This window comes from Gouania willdenowi, chromosome 9, assembly GCF_900634775.1.
Source record: "Gouania willdenowi chromosome 9, fGouWil2.1, whole genome shotgun sequence".
NCBI classification, from domain to species: domain Eukaryota; kingdom Metazoa; phylum Chordata; class Actinopteri; order Blenniiformes; family Gobiesocidae; genus Gouania; species Gouania willdenowi.
In genome coordinates, this window is record NC_041052.1 from 11,783,605 (window position 1) to 11,808,033 (window position 24,429).

Below are 24,429 nucleotides of genomic sequence, written 5' to 3' on the forward strand. Positions count from 1 at the left end.
TATTAATCAAGTCCATTTACCATTTTATTTGAGTTGTTTTTAGGCTTTGTTATTTGATGAGGCTGCAAATTTCCTCACAGCAATATGGATGAGCGGATAACAACAGGTATGAGTACTTATCCAGATTACTTGAATTTTTTACATCTTCTGATGAGGTTATGGAGATTTTGGTTACATAAACAGCTTTTTATTTCTAAATCTAGTGAAAATCTGCAGTTGTCTGCAAAACTTCTAATCTGAGGTCAAACTTCTCCTTTTTGATTATAATGTTATATATATACATATACGTATATACTGTATATAGGGGTAGGATGATAAAGCGAAAAACCTTTGTATGTTATGACCTTTGTCATGCTCTTATATTTGCATTTAAGAAGACAAATACTCAATTTCACTCCTATTTTGTACATATTTATAAAACACAAACTGTACAAAAAAAAAAAAAAAACTGTCTTTTTCCTGTGCGACAAAACAGTTTTCAACAAACAACAAAATTCGTGTGTTCTGTCTTTGTCTTTCTAAACAACTTCTAATTTCAAGGCCTGAAGAGTCCGTGAACGCAGCAGTAACCTAGCTACAAAGCCAGCGCTACAAATAGCGACCAATCAGTGAAAGGCAAAAAACTCGGCTAACCAATTATCTACACGGGGAGGCGGGGTCTGGAAACCACAGCCTATCAACTCAATGTTGGTGTATTGACGAGACACCCGCGTGGCCGAGAGTTGTTTTTGGCTGTGCGCGTCACCGACATATACCTCAAAGCGCATGCGTGACCGCATTGCGAGCACGTGGTCGATGAAAAACAAGTAAACAAAGGATCACAATAGAAAACAGCTGATTGCAGCTCGGTACACGGTGGTGTTCCTCAATGTGTCTAAATGTAATTCATTATTACATTTTATCTAATGTCTTGTCATGACAGATGATTTTGGATATTTTTAAGCCATGTACATTAACACATAGTCGGATTAACATGAATTATCCGAGTATTATCTTTGTATGTGTTGCATTCAAATACACAATGTGGACGTTGTAATCACAATTGTGACAAGATAAAAATTTTTTTTTAGAATGAACAGGAGTTATTTATGAATTAATCTAGTGACTGGCGAAGTGTTTTTAAAAGCTATACAACAGCGCCCCCTCAGTGACATCAGAGGTTAGAAAGACACCCATAATATTTACAATACAAAAACATTCAAATGTGTCTAATACAGAAAAACCGTTAAGTCGATCTTAAGGCTTATGTTAACTTTTAAATTTTAGCCTACTTTAAACCCAAAATCTGTCAGGCAGTCATTAAAAATAAGCAATTACAAACAAAAACTGCAAAAATTCACAAAATGACTTCAAACAGAATGAACAAAAACAGACAAATAAATAAAGGACCATACAATACACAAAATTACTCTGAAGACGACAAAAAACATAACACAAAACACAATTACAGAAAAAAACAAAAAAGGATTGAATAATAAAGGTTTTACCAGTTGAATTCACTTGGTCCAAAGTCTTCAAGTGTGACAAAACGGAAGCGTCTCATTTCCTACTATTAATTTTTATGAGGCTGTTTGAGAAAAACTGCAGATTTCAAGGCTTGTCACAATGGAAGAAATTAATATTTTTAGATTATTTTCAAAGTGATAAGTACCTACAGAGGAAGGTTATGATTGGGAGCCATATAAACACCCTGTAGTTCAAAAGTACAGCTGCTGTTCTACTTCCCACATTTACCAAAAACTTCTCACAATACATTTAGGCACATGTTCACTTGCTGTAATTTAGTTTAGTTTTTTTTAAATTTCATTTTCAAAGGCTAACACATCCCCACCAATTAGTACCACCAGAATCCAGAAGAGTTTTTTTGTCTGGAGAGAAACCATTTCTTTACAAATGAGACTTCAGGCATGGCAATGAAGGTACAGTGCTTTTAATAATGTCCATTTAAATATAATGGCAGGGGTTGAAAAATCCCCCAAACAACAAATTAAACATGACATTTTTATTGAATTAGCCGTCAGTCTTTAATAAAAGCTTTGCCCGAGTCAATTCCTTCAAACAAGCACGCAGTAAAACTGACCAAAAAGTTTAGACTATTTCTTTAATGAAAGGTCAAAAAAAACAAAAAAAAAAAAAAAACAAACAAGAGAAAAAAATTAAAAAAACAGTTAAAATACAACCAAAGGTTTTTTCCTTTTTCCAAAATATTACAACACAATTAAAGGTTTATACTGATCAAAACATACAGAGTGAAGTAGTTCCACTGGAGACAACTCAAACAAGATTAGTGATAGAAACAGAACATTCAATTTACAATAAAAATACCTGCACAAAAAGAGTAACTCAAAAAATGTTTGCTTTTCATCTTTTTAATACAGTCACAAATTACACAAATGTGGCAACAAATCTCTTTAAAATTTACAAAATTGAAGGATAAGAATATCAACCTTCCACCCCCCCCCCCCCCGGCTTGATTGTGTTTATTTTTCAAAGCGTATAGTGCGATTGCAACAAATTTTCCAACTGAACAGAAGCTGCACGTCAAATTTTGGATATCAAGACTATCAAAAAAGGCACAGACAGACAGGTTGCACAAAGAACTCTGCAGAAGCCTTGTTTTTCCATAGTACAACTAATCCCAATGGGTTTCCTGTGCCCATATTGTTCATAATCACCAAAGCCCACCCCTCCCCCAAAAAAAATATCTACAGGAGGCAAGTCAAGTCCCGGCAGGCACCTTGGATTACAAGTCCCTTCCAACTAACGTAGAAGCAAGTGCATTTTGTAATCACGTGACAGACCATGTGTGCAGCGAGGATGAGGAGCACAGGGACCGACTCACATCAACCACCTTTTCATTTGTTAAAAAACAGTCGTTCCTGCAGAGGGTTTGGTCATACAGGGTTTTTTTCTTCATCACATCAAAAGATGTTTTTTTTTGTGGATGTAAACAACAACAAAAAAGATTTTAAGAGGCATCCTGAAGGAGTAATTGGGAGAAATCGGGAGGTGGGGGGAGAATATGTTTTTAAACTCGAGCCAAAAATGTGGAATCGAGATGATCAGGATCAGAGGATTCAGGGATGCCAAGCACACAAATCATCGTTTTCAGCACATTTTGCCGTTTTTACAACAGAATGAAAGTGGATGAGCTGGTTGCAGCAACCTGACAACTACGGTTTCCGACAACCGAGCGACTGCTGTCCCAAGCCAAATGGCTTTTTCCATTTAGGGTTTTCTTTAACACAGGCACACAGCTTTGAGGTGTCAATTAGGGTTGAGGCAAAACAATTGTTTGAGGAATTATGGTTTGAGTCACATGACATTTTAACAGGTTACATCACAACAATCCTGTTCAAAAGCTGTGCACTACTACATAATATCTGACTGTATTTCATCAGCACTTCCAAACAAACTCATTCAAAACAAAAATAAAATCTCTCACACTCAAACACCTATATTAGATGAAAACATAGAAAAACACTCTTGATAAGACAGAAATGACATACAAGCACATCTGGTATTGAATAACTTCTGACAGAACTTTTTGTTAAACATTTGTTTATGCTTTATAATTTATAGGTTTATTTTTAACTCAGGCTGAAATTTTATCATCATCTTTAAATTACCCAAAATATTTGGTTGTGTTGAAGGAAATTGAATTTAAACCCTCCAAACTTTACAAAATCCAAGTTGTGTGAAAACTCAACAATTATTAATCCGTCAACTGATCAACAGTCTGGTTTCTGGGAGTCAGCTTCCCCTCTCATGGTGATGCAAAGTGCTCAGAGCATGGCGGCACAGACACCACAGTGGGGTGTGGTTAGAAATGCAACAGGCTGATTGGCTGAGCAATCGTATGGCTTTAGTGCACTTCAGAGCTTTCACTTTCAGCTACGGCTTTCAGGTTAGCACATTGCTAACACCCATCGCTAAACAGAAGCAGACCATGAGGCCTCAGCATTTTTCAATTTTACAATCGTGTGCTAGAAGTTGATGCCTGAAGAATCTAGAATGATGTAAATTTGCTGTTTTAGCATTGCTACACACATTACAAAAACACTTGAAAGATTATATTTAGCACTACAGTCCCAAACAAGCCTGGGTTTACCAAAGCAGTACTACATTAGAGGCCGATAAGTAAACGTACTCAGACAGGTGTAAGATGCGTCTGAGCTCCTCTCTCTCACCAAGGGACATGTTTGGTTGTTTAAAGCCTTTTTTGTGCCCTCAGAAATCATCATTTTTAGATGCTTTTTACTTGTACAACAGTTTAACCAGCAGTCACTGACGAGTATAAATCAGGTCTTTGCTTCTGCAGCGTCTGCTGGAACACTGCTAACCGTTATCAGCAATGAAACGTGCAACTTAAAGCAAAGTCCAATAAAAAATATTCCACATTTAAAGACGACTTAAGAACAGCATTACTCTTTGAACGGCAACCGCAAGACGTCTTAGATCTTTTCACGCGTTTTGTCAAAAGTGTCAAGATCCCAATTTCAGGAAATAAACAGCAAAATAAAAAAGGGGGAAAATGTTTATGTGTAAGTTAAAAAAAGGACTAGACAAAAAAAAAAGCATAGCGTGTTCAGAAAAGTGAGCTATAAACCAGAAAGAGCCTGGGCACGTCTCCTGGTTGGATCTGGCCCAGCTTGTGTGGCACTTATCGTCTTTGTATACAGAGCTTATAACAGTCATGCAAAGGGCACAGTATTGTTTTAGCAAGGCGACAGAAGGATCAACATGGGGACTGAAGAGGGCAGAACAATTAAAAAAAAAAAAAAAAAAAGAACACATTTGGAGGGATGATGTAAAGTACAAGAGTGGAACAGACGTTTTACTGTTTCATTACAGCCAAGATAGAGATTAATAGTGAGCATCATTAATGGGCCAGCTAAGATTTAAAACCAGGCCATCTTAAAATGTTGCATTGTATTCACGTCCTTTAGATTCATGGCATAGACGAGGTAAGGATACAAATAACTAAACTTAGAAGGGAAACGACTAGCTTTATGATCTGTAGTCCTTGGTTTTTAGTTTACATTTTTGAGTCGTCTGAAATACAAAATGTTCCTCCTTTTAAAATGGTTATGTTCTTTTAACTTCAAAAGTTCAGTCCTTACATGTTTAAGAATGTCACGTTACAGTTTTGTGATATTTTTAGCATATTAAAGCTTTTAGGCTGAACTGACTAAGAAGGAAACAGAGTACAAAAGCTTTTACTCATGGATGCAATCGGTTGATGAAGCCAATGTAAATGTTATGGGGATTTAAAAACTTTTTCATAAATAAAAACATTTGGAACTCATTAGATTTGCCCTCTCCCATCACAACTATGGTTAAAACATCTTAAGACTCTTTAGATTATATAGATATATTTTCAAACTTATGTATACATTTACATTTGGGCCATTGTGCACAAGTGTGCCGAGAAGAGAAGAAGACAGTTTGATAAAATATATATCATCATTAACAACATTGTGATGGCTTGTGGCCCTGCTGGCCGAGTCCACGGTTTGCATAAAACAGGTCATTTAATTTGGATTTAAGATATAAAGAGCGCAACCAAGAGACAGACCAATGCATCATGTGGAAAAGTGCAACAAAGCTTAGAAATTTTAAAGACCTTATTCCTCTTTTATCACGGGTTTTTAAAGAGAAGTCTACCATGTAATGCAGGTACACTAAAATCCACAACAGCAGCTCGAGATGTGACTAAACACTAAAGGTCTTCATTAGTAGGAGCCACTGCCTTTGAGACACACACACACACACACACAAACAAACTGTTTATCTTGGCTTTTAACACAAAGTTACCCTCCCCTCAAATTGTGTAAGTCTTCAGACAATCCCCCCTAAAAAAACAAAAACCAAAAAATAAACCAACCCACACATTCATACTTAACCTCTGAGATAGAGCGAAGAGTAAAAAGAAAAAAGATGGAGAGCGACTTGATTGATTCCTGACGCCGTTCCTGAGCAAAGTGGACTTGACGAATCCAGGTGATGTAAAGAAGGGAGAGGGAAGAAAAAAAAAAATAAAAACCCCACCCATACAAAATGAATTGGAGGGAGAAAAAAAACAAAAACAAAGAAATCACAGCAACGACTAGAGGCAGGGAGGAGCAATGCTGACGCTGAAGCCAGTCCACCACAGAAATCTCTGGAGATGGAAAAAAAAAAACAAGAACACAAGACTGGGCGTGAGAAGTGTCGAAACGCAACAAAAACCATTAAGTCATGTCGGCTATATAGTTAAATCAGCTTTTTTTCAAATACATTTTGAACCAAAAAAAAAAAAAAAAAAAAAAAAAAAAAAAAAAAAAAAGAGACTCAAATACAAATACCATCTTGTGGACACGAAGATTGTTGATTTCAGGCCACACATTTTCATAACATGTCTGACATTTCATTAAATTGTTTCCAAACAATTTGTGCAGTGATGTACTTCTTAAATTTGTACATCAACAAAATTACAAATGGATGGTAAAGGAACACCATTGTCTATTCAGGTCAGAAAACATAAGAAGAACTCAGTTAATTTCATCATCTTAAATTACCTTTTACGCCACGCAAGTTGTGGTTTGTGAAAAACAATAAAAATATGTATGTGAAGAAGTAAATGTACCTAACATTTGTACAGTTACAGGTATTCGCTTTGTGACTTAACGCCACTGCTGCGGAGCAGGGTTTTTTAGTTCTTTTAACAGTTTCCATCATGTGTCTTGTTTCTTTCCACTTTTGGTCTGGACAAGCCTCTTAAGCTTTCTTTGTTGATCCATTTGCTTTTTACCAGCCATCCGCACTTTCTCCAATGCTTTTGCTTTGTTCTCAGCTGCACTTTCATCGTAGGGTGAAATAACTGGCAAATATTAACAGGACTTGCATAGGGCACTATAAAACACATTTTTATTTCTTCCCAAATTCCATTTATTTCTTTCCAAATTCCATTTATTTTTTTCAAATTCCATGTTTTCCACATTGTTATTTTATTAATAAAAAATAAAATAGTTTTCAACCCCTGTAAGTAAACAAAATGAATAATAATTAAAAAACAAAACCATAAACAGAAAAGTATGTCAAAATAAAAGTGTAATTTATAACCACATGTAAGCTCCAACTGAAAGGTAGCTATAGATTGTACTGACATGTATTATTCTTACTGCTCTTTTTTAATTATCATGTCACATTAAGACGTATGAATATATTAATGTCACCCAATTTCCCCTAAGAGATCAATGGTTTACTGAATCTTAGCAAGTTTACTAAGTTTTGATCAACTTAATTTAAAAAAACCTGATTTAAATGATCCTGATGTTATTATTCTAGATACTGTAATTAGACACATATAGACACAAGATGTATCAGTTACTTCACCACTAGGAGCCAAAATACTAGAAGCTATCAGACTCTACAATCTCTGGGATCAGTGATATCGTTCACAACACAACTTGTTCCCACAGATCTTCTGTAGCTCTGATGAAATGTTCATATTAAACATTCTGAACAGGTGAAGCTGATGGAGGCTGCTCAGCCCCTCCCTCCCTGTTTGTAGCACTTCACCAGAAACGGGTGTAGCTACAAAAAAGTTAAGTGGGAACTGCTCGGCTTTGTATTGCGGAGTGCGTGATGAGTTGCATAGCTTTTTTTGGCAGTTTGGTTGGTGGGTGGGATTTGACGTGTGTTTAGCTGTGGAGTGGGAGGGGTGAATGAACGGCCCCTTCACAATGACGGCGTTTCATTCACATTATTTTACTTCAGTGGATTACATTTTTATTGGTCGATTAAATGATTCCTTAACGTGATATATATAGGGCCCTACATACCTGATAAGCGTCTGTGTGTTTTCCCGGTCAAGTGAAACCAGTTTAGTCCACTCCTGTGACTGAAACCAAGCAGGTCCATCCAGAGCGTGAGCGCTGAGGGCTATGCACTTAAATATTAGCCAGTGCGGAATAATATCCTTTTGTGTATTGTAAATAAGTAAGTAATTTTTATTTAAACAGTGCTTCTCTTAGATAAAAATCACACAGTGCTGTGCAGAACATAGGAAAAATTAAAACAACAGGAGTAGAATCACAAAAGGATAAAAAAAGTAAAAGTGTGGAATGGATCTAGCCACCAGCGTGCAAGGAGCTATGACGACCCCCTCCCCCCCAGAACCCCAGAAAAACTCATTGGATCTATACGATTCACATAAACAGCCTATTTTGAGTTCAAAACGATTAATTTACAGGAATAGAGATGAGGAATTCTACTAAATTGCTGTGGATGGTTAGCTGCATGTCTTTATTCAGCCTGTAGATTTGTGTTGGGTGTCAGGAGGAAACTGTAATTACATGCAGCAGCAGTTCAAATGGGGAGCTGATAGCTATTATCACCAGCAAAGCCCTGCCACGCTGCAGATGGCGTTGAGCAGAGTTCAGAAAAGGAAAAAGTGTCATCATTGGTGGAGAGAAATAAAACCACCCCCTTTAATCCACTTCAAAGAGAGTTACTGGAGTTCGAATGGATTTGCAGAATAACAAGTGTAGTATGAGCTTTTTACAAGAGTTACCCACAGGGTTATAAATGTAAAAAATAACCAAAGTGGAAAACCTATTCAATTGTATACTTGTTTTATGTTAATATTTTTTGTTTCACATTGAAAACGTATGAAATGATTACATTGTGTATCAAAGCATTAGCTTTGATGCTTTATTCTGGTTGTGACTTCACCTCGTATCCAAGTAAATCTAACCATCTCGATGCACACTTTGTTTTTGTTGTGCTTTTATGTCATCAGGTGGTCAGGGTCTACGTGCACATACCAGTGTGAGATGTTAGGACCTAAAGCCAGGCTGGAAACGTGCCGTTTCCTCAAAGATGAGCTCCTTCAGTGTCTCTTTGGGGAGGTCGTCCAGTTCCATGTCAAATTTAAAGGGAGCCTCGGCGACAGGCTGAGGAGAGCAGCAGAGGGAGAGAAAACTAAGTCAACTTATATCACAACATCTACAGTATGAGCACCACAAGTTACACCTGTTCTTGAAATTTGTAAAATAACTTCTGCTCCAGTGGGTAAACCGGTTAAATCATAATATGAGTCACTGGTATTGGAACTTCAACTTTTTGCAAACCTTCAGAGACACATTGCATTACAGACTAGTGTCACACACTCACCTCATCTGTGGGGTCATAATATTGTTCCAGGTAAGGGTGTGCCAGTGCCTCCTCCACTTCAATCCTCTTATGGGGGTTAAAGGTCAACATCTTGTCAAGCAGGTCCAAAGCTGTACGAGAAAAATGAGCAAGAATCATTTTTTTTTTTTTACTAATAGATTTCATTTAGGTGAAGCTGAAAACAAAAGATATTTACTCTAGAAGATAACCAAAGAACAGATCGAGCCAGAAACAATTAATTCACAGTGCAGCAGAAGCAGCATTTCTAACCTCTTTTCCCCCTATGCTAACCTATGACAGCAAAAACACTGCTGAAAGTACAAAGAGAAGTTTATCCATTAAGTAATTCACTACAATTTTTGGCTCCTAAAGTTGGTTACTAATAAGTTATGTGCCTATAAATCCTTTGTCAGTCATTGTAATCAATATAACGAGTGCAAAATATAATTTATCATAACTAATGATCTGTTAATGGATACTTCAAATAAAGGATAAACTTCCAGATTCCAGATGCACTACTTGACACTAAAATAAAGGAAAGCTTAAGCAGATTTAGGTGTTTTTTCCCTGTGGTCCCTAAATTAAATCATAAAGGACCCTCTCCTAAATGTTAATAGTACAGATTATCTCTTTCACTCTGCAGTGGACCATTGATTCAGTCAGAAACCTCTGAGGTCAATAAGGGAACCTGGCTCTAACCTTTGGGATCAGCGTTGGGGAAAAGGCGGTTCCAAGGCACTTTGCCGCGGTAAGGGAGCGACAACAGGTAGTTCCTGGCTTTGATGTTGATGATGCAGTTAAGATCCTCCTGAGAAGGAGAACCCAGAATTCCTGATGGGAAAAATAACACAAATGTAATCAGTTTATAGGGCAGCACCTGTAGCCAATGCTGAAGTCTACATAGACAACTGAATGAAGAAACCTGGTGTGATTCAGCACCGAAAGACGACTTTAGGACCCGGAGGATTTTTTCATGTTTGTGCCTTTTTAAGTTCTCAATTTAAAGGTTACGCATTACAAGCTCGCACATACAGAGAAACCAATTTTAATAAATTTTTTTTTACAAATCCAAATATAACCACTTATGTTAGCAGTGCAAATAAATGACAAAGCATTACCTAAAATGTGGTTAAGTTGATCCAAGTAGTGCTTCCCAGGAAAGATTGGCCTGTTGGACAGCATTTCAGCCAGGATGCAACCCACTGACCAGATGTCTATGGACTTGGTATACCCCTGAAATTGGACAGACACACAAACATTACAGCAAAACTATTGTATCTAATGTTTAATCTAATTGGTACAAATTTGAATCAACATCAGGCTATTAAAACTATTTTCCCTATCACTCGTTACAACCTTTGTTTTTATCCTTGACGTGTATTCCAGACACTTACTTTGGAGTTGAGCATGATTTCTGGAGCTCGGTACCAACGAGTGGCCACGTACTCTGTGAGAAACCCAGTGTGATCGTGATCAGGGTCGGCCACACGTGCCAGACCAAAATCGCAAATCTGCAGAAGAAGGAAAATGAACAGGTAGCAACATTAAATGAAACGAGAGAATAAATTCAACAGAATTGAAAAGATGAAAAAAAAAAAACCTTTACAGGAACAAAAATTGCGTCCTGTGTTAAGTTTCCCGCACTTTAATTTTTAATAAGTTAAAACCTAGCGAAATACCTCAATCTTGCACCAATTAGGTTCGAGTCCCTTTGTATTCTTCGGGAAATGAATCCCTAAATTAAGTTCATTTAACATCTGTATAATATTATATCAGTAATATTTTACAGAGGTCATCAGTATGAAAATAAAATATAGCTTCTTGAATTTAACAAGGTGGTGATATATTAGCCATTGTGTTGTCTCTACCAGAACTAGCAGATATACCAATAAAATATGTAAATGCCACATGTTTGAGCCAGGACTTTTCTGTTTATTGAGCCTAGCATTTGACTGCATTTGTGTTTTAAATAATACCTTGAGATCACAGGTGGTGTTAAGCAGAAGGTTGGAAGGCTTCAGGTCACGATGTAGGACATTAGCAGAGTGGATATACTTTAACCCTCGTAAAATTTGATAGAGGAAGTAGCAGATGTGGTCGTTGCTCAGGTGTTGGGTCTTCAGAAGCTTGTACAAATCTGTTTCCATGAGATCCTGGACAATATATCTGTACAGGTCAAGGTTAGGGCAAACTTAATTAAACAGGAATTGGAATTGTCTGCCATTCTCAAGAGTGAATATTAAAAAAAAAAAAATAAAAAAAAAAAATCCACTCAGTCAACTAAAACAAATTACTTCAAGGCCCGATTATATGTTGTATTAAGAGCTACATTAAAAAAAAATTAGAAGATTCAAAGGATTATACAATGCCACTGAAAGGATTTAAGCTGTGGTTGTTTCAAAAATTAGTTTGAGAGTTATGAGTAAAAGATTATACTATTGAGTAAAATATTTACGCAAGGCTTAAGACAAGGCAGCAAGGCCCTTGATCAATGCATTGCCTTATTTGTTTTACTAGCAGGCAAGCTTAGTGAAAACAACACTATTTTTGAAAGGTGGGCTTCTTTCAGCACAGCTAATAATTTTATGACTTTGCTTTGGCTTGGTTTGTATTCAGAGCACAATTTTAGTTCCACTCCAAAGTGACAGGGAAAACCCGGTCATTTACAGAGCTGCATATTTTTTGATGCACTACAAATTAGATTTTACAGTGTGAATGTTTTCTTGCAGTAAAAGCAGAACCAAGGTGAAGGTGAAGCACATCAGTGACTCAAACACTCGCTTTTCCTCAGTGCATCATAGCCTGTTGTCCCTGAAAGCAGTGTTCTGGAAAAACTTTGCTTGCATTGTCCGCCCTAGTTATTTAGTTGAATTTGTTCAAACATCCACACACTTTGCATATAAGTCGTTTTTAATGTTTTAGGGTGTGTCGTCTTACTGAACTTGCACTGCAGCTTTCAGTCAGCTCTCCCTCAGAGGTGTGAATTCGATTAGAAACGAACTAAGTCCGGTGCCTGCTCTGTTCTAGACTTTATTTGCGTATTCACACCTGCACAAATGAAGCAGATTTTTAAAGCAAATTATCTAGCGCAGTTAAAATGCTTTAGGATTCACCCGTATGAATACATCCTTAGGGTGCTTTTACACATAGTCTGGAGCGATTCAGGCAGTGAATCTGCAACAATGTTGCATTTTAATTTGGTCTGGTCCACTTTCACACTATTTGCCAAGCGCACCAAACTTTCTGAACAATGTCACACAGGCAAAACGGTCAGTCGCCAATTGGACAAAATACTTCAGCTTCCAATGCTGTGATGATGTGGTGCTGCCCTGTCACTACTGACAGTTGCACCTTCACGTCCTATATTTGGTCTCTCTTCCTAAGTTTTCCAAAGGAAATCCTAAAACGATCCCCGCAGTAAAGTAATTAATAATAATTCATAATAACTCATATTCACACGATGCCACAACCTGCGCTAATGCTGTTTCCACCTGTCAGTGCTCAGAGCCCTCATGTAAAATGTGAAATATAAGAATATATACGCAGATAAAACAGAGCAGCCAAATGTGCAGCAATCACTGATCATGTGAACAGTTTGGGAAAACAGGTGAGTGAAATAAATGAATGATGTGGGAGAAATACGGAAGGGAGTGAGGATATGTGATGTGTTTGTGTGCTGACAAATCGGCTCTGAAAATGAATGAATGGATGGATATTTGTGTGTGTTGCTGCTGGAGCACTGGGTTGTGAGCATGTGTACTCGTGCCTGTTTTACTTTGACGGCAGTTACGCAGCTGCAGTTACAATTGCGCTTCAATGTAAAGTTCTGTGTTTGGTCCTGATTGCTTTTTCACATGGTTAAAGACCGCACCATGCTTTGCTTGAGCTGAACCGAGACCTACATTTTTCAGAGGACCAGCACCAGAGTTTCAGTGACCTATCACATATCGCAAAAAGACCGGAGTATCCGAGAAAGTGAAGCATGGTGCGGAGCCAAGAGGCATGTGTGAAAGAACCCTTAGAGAAGCCCATCGTCTAAAATCCCACACAAGCCTATTATTTAAGGAAAATATTATGGGCTCTGAAGGAACACAGATTTGGACAGGGTCCAACTTTGCTGCTATTGTCAGATAGCTGGCTAGAGGTTTGCCACGTGGTTTTTTCAATTATGGCAGGTCAAAAAAAGGGGGCATATACCAATTTTTCACCTTTTAAAACAGTTCCCTGTGGTCTAAATGACATCTGTGCTGGTGTTTTTGGTCAAAACATTACATAAATTAATCAAGAGGGGAGGTTTAAGACCCTGTATTATCGAGGTCTTTGAGTGTGCTCTGTTTTGGGGTCTGTGTCCCTGAATTTGCATAGACCTCCCCCTTCCCTGCCCCTCTCTCCCGTGGGGTGGCACACACTAAAGGTGCGTTCACACGAAACGAGACTGAAGTGACTAGATTACATTCAAAAATCAATGTGAATGATGCGACTTCAAAGGTCCTGCGTAACCTAGTCACTCAAAGTTAAAATATTTTACTTTTCAAGCGACTTCACGTCCTCCACTGTCTGTAGAGCCGAGGCAGCAGCCGTTCCCTCTCACGACAGTGACACGGCTGCAGCAGGAGGTTTCCTCAACTTAATGGGGCAAAATTAAAGCGGTTAACTTCTCGAATAAGCCTACATTCTGAGTGATCCTTTAGTAACTCTGTAAGTTGATCATTTAAACAGTAAAAAAAATTGGTACCGTTAATGATATGTGCTGTGAACATACGGCCAGAGAAGAAGTGATCAGCCCTCTCGGACGGATGCAGATGTGCGCGCACACACCTGGAGCAATGGAGTTACCAAAAAGCACCACTCACTACAGTCGCGTTCGGTGCGAACGCACCTTCACTCTTTTGCTAGCGAGAAAAACAATGACGGACTTTCACAAAAGTTTTTATCAGGTTGGGGGTGGAGTCCATGGTTGGAGTCACCAGCGGAGGGAGGGTATTTTTTTCCTTGATTTAGCATGTGACGTCAAACTTAGAAAATTTGAAACGGAGCACTTCTCTGTTATAAGACTTACACAAATCATAAACAAACAACTGGATAGTTTTATTTCACATTTTGTGTGTCGGTGGACACGCGAGTTACCTCATATGTGATAAAAAAAACTGCAAAAGTGAACAAGTAAACAAGTAAAGAAAAAAAAAAAATTCAAAACCAATGAATGTAGTAAGCATTAGCCCTAAAGAAACCATGACAAACAGACCGTGGTCCTGCTTTGTTTCCTACTGCTAGGATACAGTGAAAAGCCTTAACGCTGCACAGCATTAACTAGCTTCACAAACAACATCTCCCAAGATAAAGATAATAAAATAAAGGGAACAAAGCCCTATAAAATGATTTTCCATTTAGGATACACATCCTTCATCTGGTCAATGGTTGGTGTACGGATGATGTCATTGATTCCGATAATATTCTCATGCTTGAAGCGCAGGAGGATTTTGATCTCCCTCAGCGTGCGTTGGCAGTATGTCTGGTGCTCAAAGGGGCTGATCTTCTTAATGGCCACACGGATCTTGTTGTCTCTGTCGTAAGCAGAGCTGTGCAAAGAAAAGAAAAAACAGACAAAGGTCAACAATTGAAAAAAAAAAACAAAAAACAACAAGAAGACACTCAACATCCCCTGCCAGATTGGTTGTCATTATACTCACAACCTTTTCCTAAATGTCCTAAATCTAAGAACTTAGATGTATACATAAGAAAATACCATCACATAAGAATATAAAATTACTAACTGTCTGAAATGGTTTCTAAAAAAAGCTGTCCCCTTTGAAGATACCTCGAACACATTAAAAAACAACACAAGGGCAATAACTCCAGAAATAATATTTGCACACTTCTCATTTTCAAACTCTATCAAGTTATTGATACCCTGAAGCCACACACCGAATTTGGTTATCCCATCTTAAACGGTATCTGAGAAAAGCTGTCCCCTTTAACTCGGATGGACGGAGCTCAAACCTATATCCCCCTTCCACACTCTGTGGCGGGGGATAATAACTACAGGTGCTGGTCATATAATTAGAATATCAGTAAAAAGTTGAAAATTAGAATATTTCTAAGACAAAAAAAAAAGATTTCTAGAAATGTTGTCCAACTTAAAAGTATGAGCATGTACAGCACTCAATACTTAGTTGGGGCTCCTTTTGCCTGAATTACTGCAGCAATGAGATGTGGAATGAAGTCGATCAGTCTGTGGCACTGCTCAGGTGTTGCGAGAGCCCAGGTTGCTCTGATAGTGCATCTTGCAGCTTCCTCTTCACAATATCCCATAGATTTTCTATGGGGTTAAGGTCAGGTGAGTTTGCTGGCCAATCAAGAACAGGGATACCATGGTCCTTAAACCAGGGACTGATAGCTTTGGCACTGTGTGCAGGTGCCAAGTCCTGTTTGAAAATTAAATCTGCATCTTGAAAAAGTTGGTCAGCAGCAGGAAGCATGAAGTGCTCTAAAACTTCCTGGTAGATGGCTGCGTTGACCTTGGACCAAACACCAGGACATGACATGGCACCCCAAACCAGCACTGACTGTGGAAACTTTACATTCGACCTCAAGCAACGTGGATTCTGTGCCTCCTCTCTTCCTCTAGACTCTGGGACCTTGATTTCCAAAGCACATGTAAAATTTACTTTCATCAGAGAACCAGTCCGTTTTGTCTTTATCCCAGGCGAGACGCTTCTGACGCTGTCTCTTGTTTAAGAGTGGCTTGAGACAAGGAATGAGTCAGCTGAAACCCATGTCTTGCATCGTCTGTGCGTGGTGGTTCTTGAAGCACTGACTCCAGCTGCAGTCCACTTTTTGTGAATCTCCCCCACATTTTTGAATGAGTTTTGTTTCACAATCCTCTCCAGGGCACGGTTTTATACATTATATTATAGATTATTTTCAGTATACTTTTTTCTACCACATCTTTTCCTTCCCTTTGCCTCTCTATTAATGTGCTTGGACAAAGAGCTCTGTGAACAGCCAGCCTCTTAAGCGATGACCTTTTGTGTCTTGCCCTCCTTGCGCAAGGTCTCAATGGTCGTCTTATGGACAACTGTCAGGTCAGCAGTCTTCCCCATGATTGTGTAGCAGAACTAGACTGAGAAACCATTTATAGGCCTTTGCAACCAGGTGTCTTCAATATTGAACCTCTCCACAATATTCTAATTTTCTGAGATACTCAATTTGGGGTTTTCATTAGTTGTCAGTTATAATCAACGTTAAAATAAATAAACACTTGAAATATGTCAGTCTGTGTGAAATGAATGTATTCATTATACATGTTTCACTTTTTGAATGGAATTACTGAAATACAATAAACTCTTTCAGCACCTGTAAACTGAACAGCAGAACATTTTAAATAATTTGTGTTTCACGTCTTTTAAGCAATTAGGGGCAACATTTTGTAGCAAAAAACAAACAAATACTCCTACTTGATAAATTCAATTGGTTCAATAGGCAAACCTTCAAAAAAACATCATTCATTTTGTCAAAGCTCCTTCACTTTTAGCCAAATGCTGAACAATTGTTGCACATTACAAATGACAGAAACAACTCCAACACCCACAGTAAGACAGAAAAAGAAAAGGAGTTGCTATAGTGATGGGGGAGGGGGTGTGGGAACTGAAATGTAAACACAAGTGTGCCAGTCTTCTGCGAGGGAAATATGAGTGACCTTCCTTTCCATTTCTGTGAGAGCAGTGAGTGAGTCTGTGTGTGTAGGAGAAGGAGAGGAGTACGTGGGTGGGAAGAGAAAGTGAATAGCTCTACGTTACTGTGCAACCTGTAAATGCACAGCGAAGCATGAGAGTTCTTCAGAGTTACACCATACTGTATATGCACAGAAGCTGCTAGGCAGGGACATTAGGCACCAAATTAACTTTAAATCAATATAAGGGAGAGTTTCTCCAAAAGCAAACATTCCCCAACATAGTGAGAACTACAGACCTTTTTAATTCTAGAAAGTAGCAAAGTATTAGAGCTGGTATGATATGATTTTGTGCTGATTCAATTTACTTACGATACTTGAGTGCCAATTCAATTAATGTTGCGTTTTTTATACTCCATTATTGCAATTTTAATTTCCTTATTTCATTTCTTTAAAACCAAACGTTGAATATACACTTTAAAAAAACAATATACCAGTCAGTTTCTAAATACAATGCACATTACAAGTCGGTCAGCCAAACCGAAAATGAGAAAACCAAGGCTGAAAACTGAAATGCCAAAAGAAATTACTACGCCAAGTACCATTGAATCTCTGGCTATAAATGAGTACTAATCTCACTAAAAGTAAAGCATTGTAGATTTATAAATTAATGCTTCAATGAATAAATCTGTCTAATAAATGTATTTAGCACTGACATTCCAATAACGCAAAGTATAAAATAAAATGTTTAACTTGATCTCCCTAATGTACAGAATACATAATGTACACGCCTATAAATGACTGGACTGCTAAAACAGAGTCAAATGAAATATGTTTTCTCATAGAAACACAAAATGCATTTAAGTTCTTGATGAAAAGCAGTTTCTCTGCTTTATCACAGTGAAATCTCTTCTTCACTGCAAGCTTCTGTCTCCAAGCAGGATCTCCACATCCATTTCAGCGTGCACCATTTATTGTGTGCGCTGCTTTAATCCAATCCAAGTAATGATCTATAAAACACGGTACAGTCACAATGAAATGCATAAGATCCAACCACTGCCACGTGTCAGGCTGTCATGTTGCTACTGAGGGCTGTACGTGGCTGCGACATGACAAACATAAATCACACTTGAGTGAACTTTTCCTTGTTTTCACTCTGTGCTCCGTCTCAACATCTGCTTAGAAGAAGCTTTAGTGCTCAGATGTATTGAAACACGGCCGCTCCGCAGACAAATTGGCCCATTTACAGACAAGCGGGCACTGGCCGGGGTGTTTGCTCACGTCAATACAACATCCTGTTTCGGCCGGGTTGTTTCGGTGAGAAAAGTGTTTAGGACGGAAATTGACTTTTTCCATTTCATTTTCCATTATGGGTAAAGTTTGAACCAGGTGGAACTGACTGATGTACACAAAAAGCAAATGGATGAAGGTGTCATCTTGAGTTCATTTCCCAATTTCTCCAAAGTTAAATTTCCAAAATTCAATGTATGATTGATTTACTGTTGTATCTTAATTCCCTCATAGGACTAAATTAATACGAGAAGCTTTAATGTTCAAAACAGACTTTGGATAAAGTCACGCTTTACACATTTTTTACTTGTTCCTTTGAGGACTACACTATCCCATTTCATGCACTACTAATCTTCCAAGATGTCTTTCCTGTTTCCTGTGATTCTGAAAAATCTTCTGAGCATGCTCAGTTCATGTTCACTCAGTGGGGTAGTAAAACAGATAACTGGGGTGTCAGGGAGAGGGGAGGATGATCCATTTCCATGGAGAAGTAAATACAAGGCTTTTTGCTAAAGCGACTTGGTTATGTAATGTTGCTGTAACCATGACAATATCGTCGGGCAAGCATTGAGGGAAGAAAAAGGAGCTCACAGTGCCGAAGGGAAACAATGTACAGATATGAACACTCAGGCATCAAGTTGACAGACAGGGTACAGTCAGAGGCTGCTGAGATGCACTCGCAGGGAGCAATAATATACAATGATTAGTTGAGCAGAGAGGCTGTTTGTTTAAGTGAGACACAAACCAATTACTTGTATAACAATTTCTATTAAGAAATAAACCGTTCATTTATCTATACGTATATTTATATATATTTTTAAAAAGTTGCACAGAAATGCACAACTATAAATCCAACATCAGAACTAATCTACTCTGAATGGCAGTAATAAAAACCATATGGCTCACTGCGGAATTTATGAAGGCAAAATATTCCCTCGACATTCCGGTAACGTGGAAACAACGTGCAAGATCTTTGTTTTCAATAATGTAACTACATAAAAAAGTATGTGTGCTCTGGTTTTTTTCACTTTCTGCTTGAATATAAATGTTAAACCAATAAAATTTTCATATTCACGTCTGGCAGACTTATTTCACCCTTTTCAGTACAAGTAGGCTTTAGATGAGTTCTTTAGGTATGAGAGTTCTTTAAATTGCTGATTGATGCAAAGCACAGTGTTAAATCCAAAGTACAGCAAAGTACAATATATGTAAAAAGACTTGCGGCTTTGGTGTTAAATACAAAGTCCTTTTTTTTCATGTTACTGGCTGTAAACACACTGGCACTCCTTTAATGCAAGTTGCCATAAAACCTGGCACTCCCCAGAAGTGAGCCGAACAGTCGACTATTGTAATCTCTGTTTTAGGTTATTATCAGCAAGGACACAGGTTCACCGACCAAGCCTCCACGTTCAGGTTGAGACAAGTTGCATACTTTAAAAACAAAAATCACAAATCCAACCCTGCATTGGCTAAAAAAAAGTTAAAGGCAAAAGATTGGGATGACCGCCTTGGGCTGACCGGACAGTGGGGACAAAGTGTGTTCATATCCTTGCCTTGTGAGGCAGCACTGAAAAACTTTCTGAAAATACATCCCAAAACTGTTGCACTCAAGGTCTCATCAAACACACATTGGCTCGCATAAGTGCCTAAATTACACAAATTACATCTCCTTATGAAGCGCACAGCAGGATTTCAGGGTGTCAAGGATTTTTTTTTTCTCCCTCTCGCTCCCATTGGCTGTGGAGTGGTGGTACTGATGTCAGAAGCAGACAGGTTGTCATGGCGATGGGCACCGCATTGGCATTTTGAGAATGGCACGCAGTAGAATGAACCACAACATAGGCAATAGCTGAGAATCAGGCAGGTCAAGGCCCCACAAATGGACATCACAGGAAACCAGAAACCATTACAATGGGAATCTAACCAACAATAACAAGTCTGATATATCTACAACACAAATGTCTGTCATTAAAGCCGTGAAAACAAACAAAACCATTTTCCAGGGACATTTTTGCCTGTCTTGTATTCTGACACAGGATGTTGAGAGTAATAGCTTCAACCGAATATTGTTGATTCACTCAGGAATATTAATAAACAGGAAATCCTTCACAATGACCATTACAATTTAGCCACTTAAATTTACAATCTGTGATACGGATATACTAAGAGGCAGAGAAAAACATATTCCAGAACTTCCATATTTTACATACTTTTTTAGATATGTAGGTACAAAAGAGCTCCTGATTTATTAAAACATTTGGAATAAATATACAATAATATTACGGTGAAATTCAGCTGATGGATGTTGGGCTGAAGGTAAAAGTGTGTTTTCACATCACTCTCCCTTTCTCTTACTGCCACCATTTGTTTTCTCTTGTTCAGTTCCAAATTCTGTTGTTTGCTTTGTGCAATGCATTTATTTGTGGCCATGTGATCATATGCATTTGTGTCTCACTGTTCGGCCAATGACTGAGAGCATGTGTGGTAATATACATTAGAACACTATCATGTACAGCTCCAAGAAACAGCACAGTGGGCTTTGGAAATGAACAAAACACTGCATGCATTGCGGATTGGGCAATATTTTGTCTGGTCTGGCACTTATTACCGAGAAGACAGGAGATGTTAAACATGTGAAACATTATGTGCCCGTTTCACATGTTTATCACGCTGAAGTGACAGAGCCTGACCCAGAGCATCAATTGCCGACATCTGCCGAATCCAGGCCCGACCTGTCGGTCTCGTACGTAGGCGTAGGGTTTGGTTCAGATTTCCATACTCTAGAACACATGTAGTAGTTTAGTGGTTCTTTCACCATGTTTGCCCTCACTGGACAGTCTTAACAGCCTATTGCTTTGCTACATGAATGCAAAGATAGTCACAACTTTGGCTAATTTCAGAACTGAGGATTTTCCAAAGCATAGTCACCTTTAAAGATTAATTAAAAGAGAAGTAACAAAAAGCATTGACTATAGCAAGTTTTATTTAAAACAGTAAGCTGGATTGATCTGATCAAGGAATACAACACAGCAACACATTAATGAAGATGTAAAGTGAGTGGAAACATAAAAACATCTTTACACATTGAATACTTCAGTGTTAAAGAATGAATTTATATGTATTATTACTAATCATTATTTTTAATTACATACCGGTCTTTAGGACAGATTCATAGATAGAAATAAGCACCACTACATCTCAGTGAATTGCAAGGATTTTCTCTGGTTACTTTTTTCCCCTTCTGAGGTTAAAAAAAATCAATATAAAACACATTTAAGTTTCTAGTTTTATTATAATAATAAACAGGTCGACATCTCTGCAACAAGCGCTTTGATAGAACCAAACAGCAACCAGTCTGGACACAGGGTAGGCTGTAATCATCTCCAGCTCTGACTGAACAGGAGCAAGCAAACACTACCGTAATGCATTACATTCTTTTTTCCCCTTCTTTTTTTACATTTACCAAATTTAACATTTAATCACTGATGTTTCACTGATGTGTTATATCTTAAGCTTGTTTATTGCAGTGGTAGTATAGTAGAATGTAAGTGTCCCAATCCAATATTGCTATTAGAGGTCGACCGATATGTCGATATTTTTATTTAGCACCTTAGAGTAGCCATTAAACGGAAAAAGAAAGAGCATTAAAAACATCAATTCGGATGTATGAATATGCAACAACAACAAAAAGTAATAATAGCATGTGTCTTCTAATTTAGTTATTTTCATTTATTCTATTCAATTGTAGAATATTCTTGTGTTTCAGAAAAAAACTAGTGGTTGTTTTGCACTTTAAAAATATATTTTCTTGTTTTTATTGAGGTTATTTTTCAGGGTCTTCAAATTTTAGTATTATTTACACTGGATTCAATTGTTAAATATTCTTATGTTTGAAGTTAAAATGTATGTAACCCATTGGTTAATAGTTAATGGGTCAGTTTTCCTCATAAAAAAAAAAAAAAAATTGAGTAAAAGTATGAATGATCCGTGCTGATTTTGGAGTCGGCTAATTCTCAAGGCAGCAATACGTATCGTATCGGAAATTAAAGAGTTAGATAAAAAACAGAACCCCCCCCCCCCCCGAGCAGCAAAACCAGCAGTAATCCCCAAACCCCGCCCCATACACTTTATATATTGAACACTGCACAAACATCAATTTAAGTTAAACTGGAGTTTAATCATGACCGAAGATAATTTGGTTAAAAGCTTTTGTTCTAGGTCAAGCTAAACAATCTTATATTTTATTAATGGTGGAGTAGTTTTTATATTCGTTTATAATAATAAAAAAAAAACACCACAATTTGTGATGCAAAGGTAATTACTAACTTTTAGAAAAACAAAATATTAGACTGATGATCATGGTGCTAATAGCCAATAAGTGTGGTGTAAATACTGTATATGCAGCCATTTTATAGACCACTGGGTAAACATCTAATTTTCAGGTTGACTTCTGATATCTATCACAGCAATGAGGAAAAGCCAGAGGAGGTTTACATTTAGCTGTGGGGAAAGATGTGAATAAATTCACCCGCAGTAGCACCAAATAAAAAACAAAACTCTCAATAAAATATCAACACAATATTGATTACACCTGCTGTAGCTGTAAAATATCAAAGCAGTAATGAGTTACAACCATTTATGCAGGCTTGGGTTAAAGCAAATTTTTTCCTGAAGCAACAGATTGCACTAGTAGTGTGTGGATTCTAGTCAGTAATAATAACAACTGTAGCTGTGTGCGCGTTCAGTTTCTTTAACAGCATGATGTCCAACATACTGTGATGCCTCAAGATCTTTAGCCACAAAAAAAAAAAAAAAAAAAAAAAAAACAAAGAACTTACTCCACTGCTTCAGTTTGACATAATGACTAAACACCATTATGTAATACAGTGCAGCAGCACATTTGAGGTCACCATCATTACCCAAGGCTATGAAATAATGTGATTTAGCAGGAAGCAAGCAACATTTCATTAGTTCATCTCTCTAAACTCAAATGAAATCTGGTTATTCAGGACAAACATGATCTAAATGTCCTTATGAACTCTAGATCTATTAAGAACCTAAGCAATAAGGAGGTTTCCTTTAACTATCTTTGTGGCAAACCAGGATCAAAAAAAGGAGTTTCTGGAGCTGCACACTTCATAAAATATCAGGCCAATATAATCAAATCAGAAACAAATTTTGTACAAGAGAGAGTGAAAATAAAGGTAAAGAAAAGTACGGTTTCACAATAAAAGTATAACCTGGCCCAGTTGTGTGAAAATTTCATACAAGCAAGGATGTGTAGAAAACCTTTGGAGTGCATGGATTCATTGACAGATTACAGTGAAAAATAACTCACTGATTAACTGTATTAGTGTCAGCTGGTGTTACTGATGCTGAAACGTGCATAAACAGAAGCAAAAATGTGCTACAAACAACCCTACAGGTTCAGTGTTTCACTGACAGTAAATTAAAGCTAACTGTGATACGATTCTTAATTCCCGTAAACATTTAAGAGGAGCTTGACGCTGTTACAGGTTAGCTTAAACTCGACACGTCGGAACGAAAACGATGCCCCTTAGCTAACGTTCCGTCAGTTGTCCTCCAAACCCGTGTCAGTACTTACCACACCATTCCGTAGGCACCCTCTCCGATATAGGAGAGGTTGCTGTACCGAGGCCCGACGTCAAAGGCCTGCCCACGGACCAGCTCTGTTCCCGGCCCGGGGCTGGGGCCGCAGCCAGCAGTTGCAGACACCGCAGCTGTCGCCATTATGAGCTCTGCTTACTTGCTTTACCGTTTTATCGCTGTTACAGGACTATTAAATGTGACCGAGGTGCGACCAATGAATACTCGATAGTGGTGTACGGTTCCGTCCACGCCGAGGCTCCAGCAGGGTTGACAGCGAGGCGGAGGCCCTTGGTCGGTGTAGAGTTTTGTGTCAGTCCGTTACAGACGGAGAGCGAATGCAGCACACACCGTCACCGTGCACAGGGAGCGAGCAGCGCGGGCCCGTGGCCGACAGCAGGAAATACCGGAGCTGCTCACGTGACCAACTCAATTTTTACTTTACAGTAAATTCATTTTTGAGTGTCTGCAGAGGTGGGCTAGTACTACACTAAAATCAATCAATGATTAAAACACTAAAAGTAATTATTTTTATCGAGTTATTCACTATGATTTGATTAATCTTGAAAGTTAAACTTAGAAATTTGTTTTTTGTAACACATAGTTATAATAATAATTAATAACATTAATATTAACAGCAACAACAGAAGAAATGATATAATAATAATATTACACTATTTTAGTACGTATACCTCAAGACA

At 38.0% G+C, this 24,429-nt stretch overlaps 1 protein-coding gene across 1 annotated transcript; it reads right to left on the reverse strand.

The window, feature by feature from the left end:
* Positions 1-2,351: 2,351 nt before the first annotated feature.
* Positions 2,352-24,111, reverse strand: mapk1 (mitogen-activated protein kinase 1). Its single transcript, XM_028457033.1, has 9 exons — positions 23,727-24,111; positions 14,556-14,738; positions 11,136-11,325; positions 10,554-10,670; positions 10,278-10,392; positions 9,859-9,990; positions 9,160-9,269; positions 8,811-8,939; positions 2,352-6,163 (listed from the first exon to the last, which is right to left on the reverse strand). Exons 1-8 carry the CDS (start codon positions 23,870-23,872, stop codon positions 8,823-8,825), a joined length of 1,110 nt encoding a protein of 369 aa, XP_028312834.1. The 5' UTR covers positions 23,873-24,111; the 3' UTR covers positions 2,352-6,163; positions 8,811-8,822.
* Positions 24,112-24,429: the final 318 nt, after the last annotated feature.

Coding starts and splice junctions, on each gene's coding strand:
- mapk1 (XM_028457033.1), bottom strand. CDS start 23,872: ATGGCGACAGCTGCGGTGTCTGCAACTGCTGGCTGCGGCCCCAGCCCC. Junction 14,739..23,726: donor GGTGCCTACGGAATGGTGTG/GTAAGTACTGAC, acceptor TTCTTTGCACAG/CTCTGCTTACGACAGAGACA. Junction 11,326..14,555: donor ATTGACCAGATGAAGGATGT/GTATCCTAAATG, acceptor TGACCTGTACAG/ATATATTGTCCAGGATCTCA.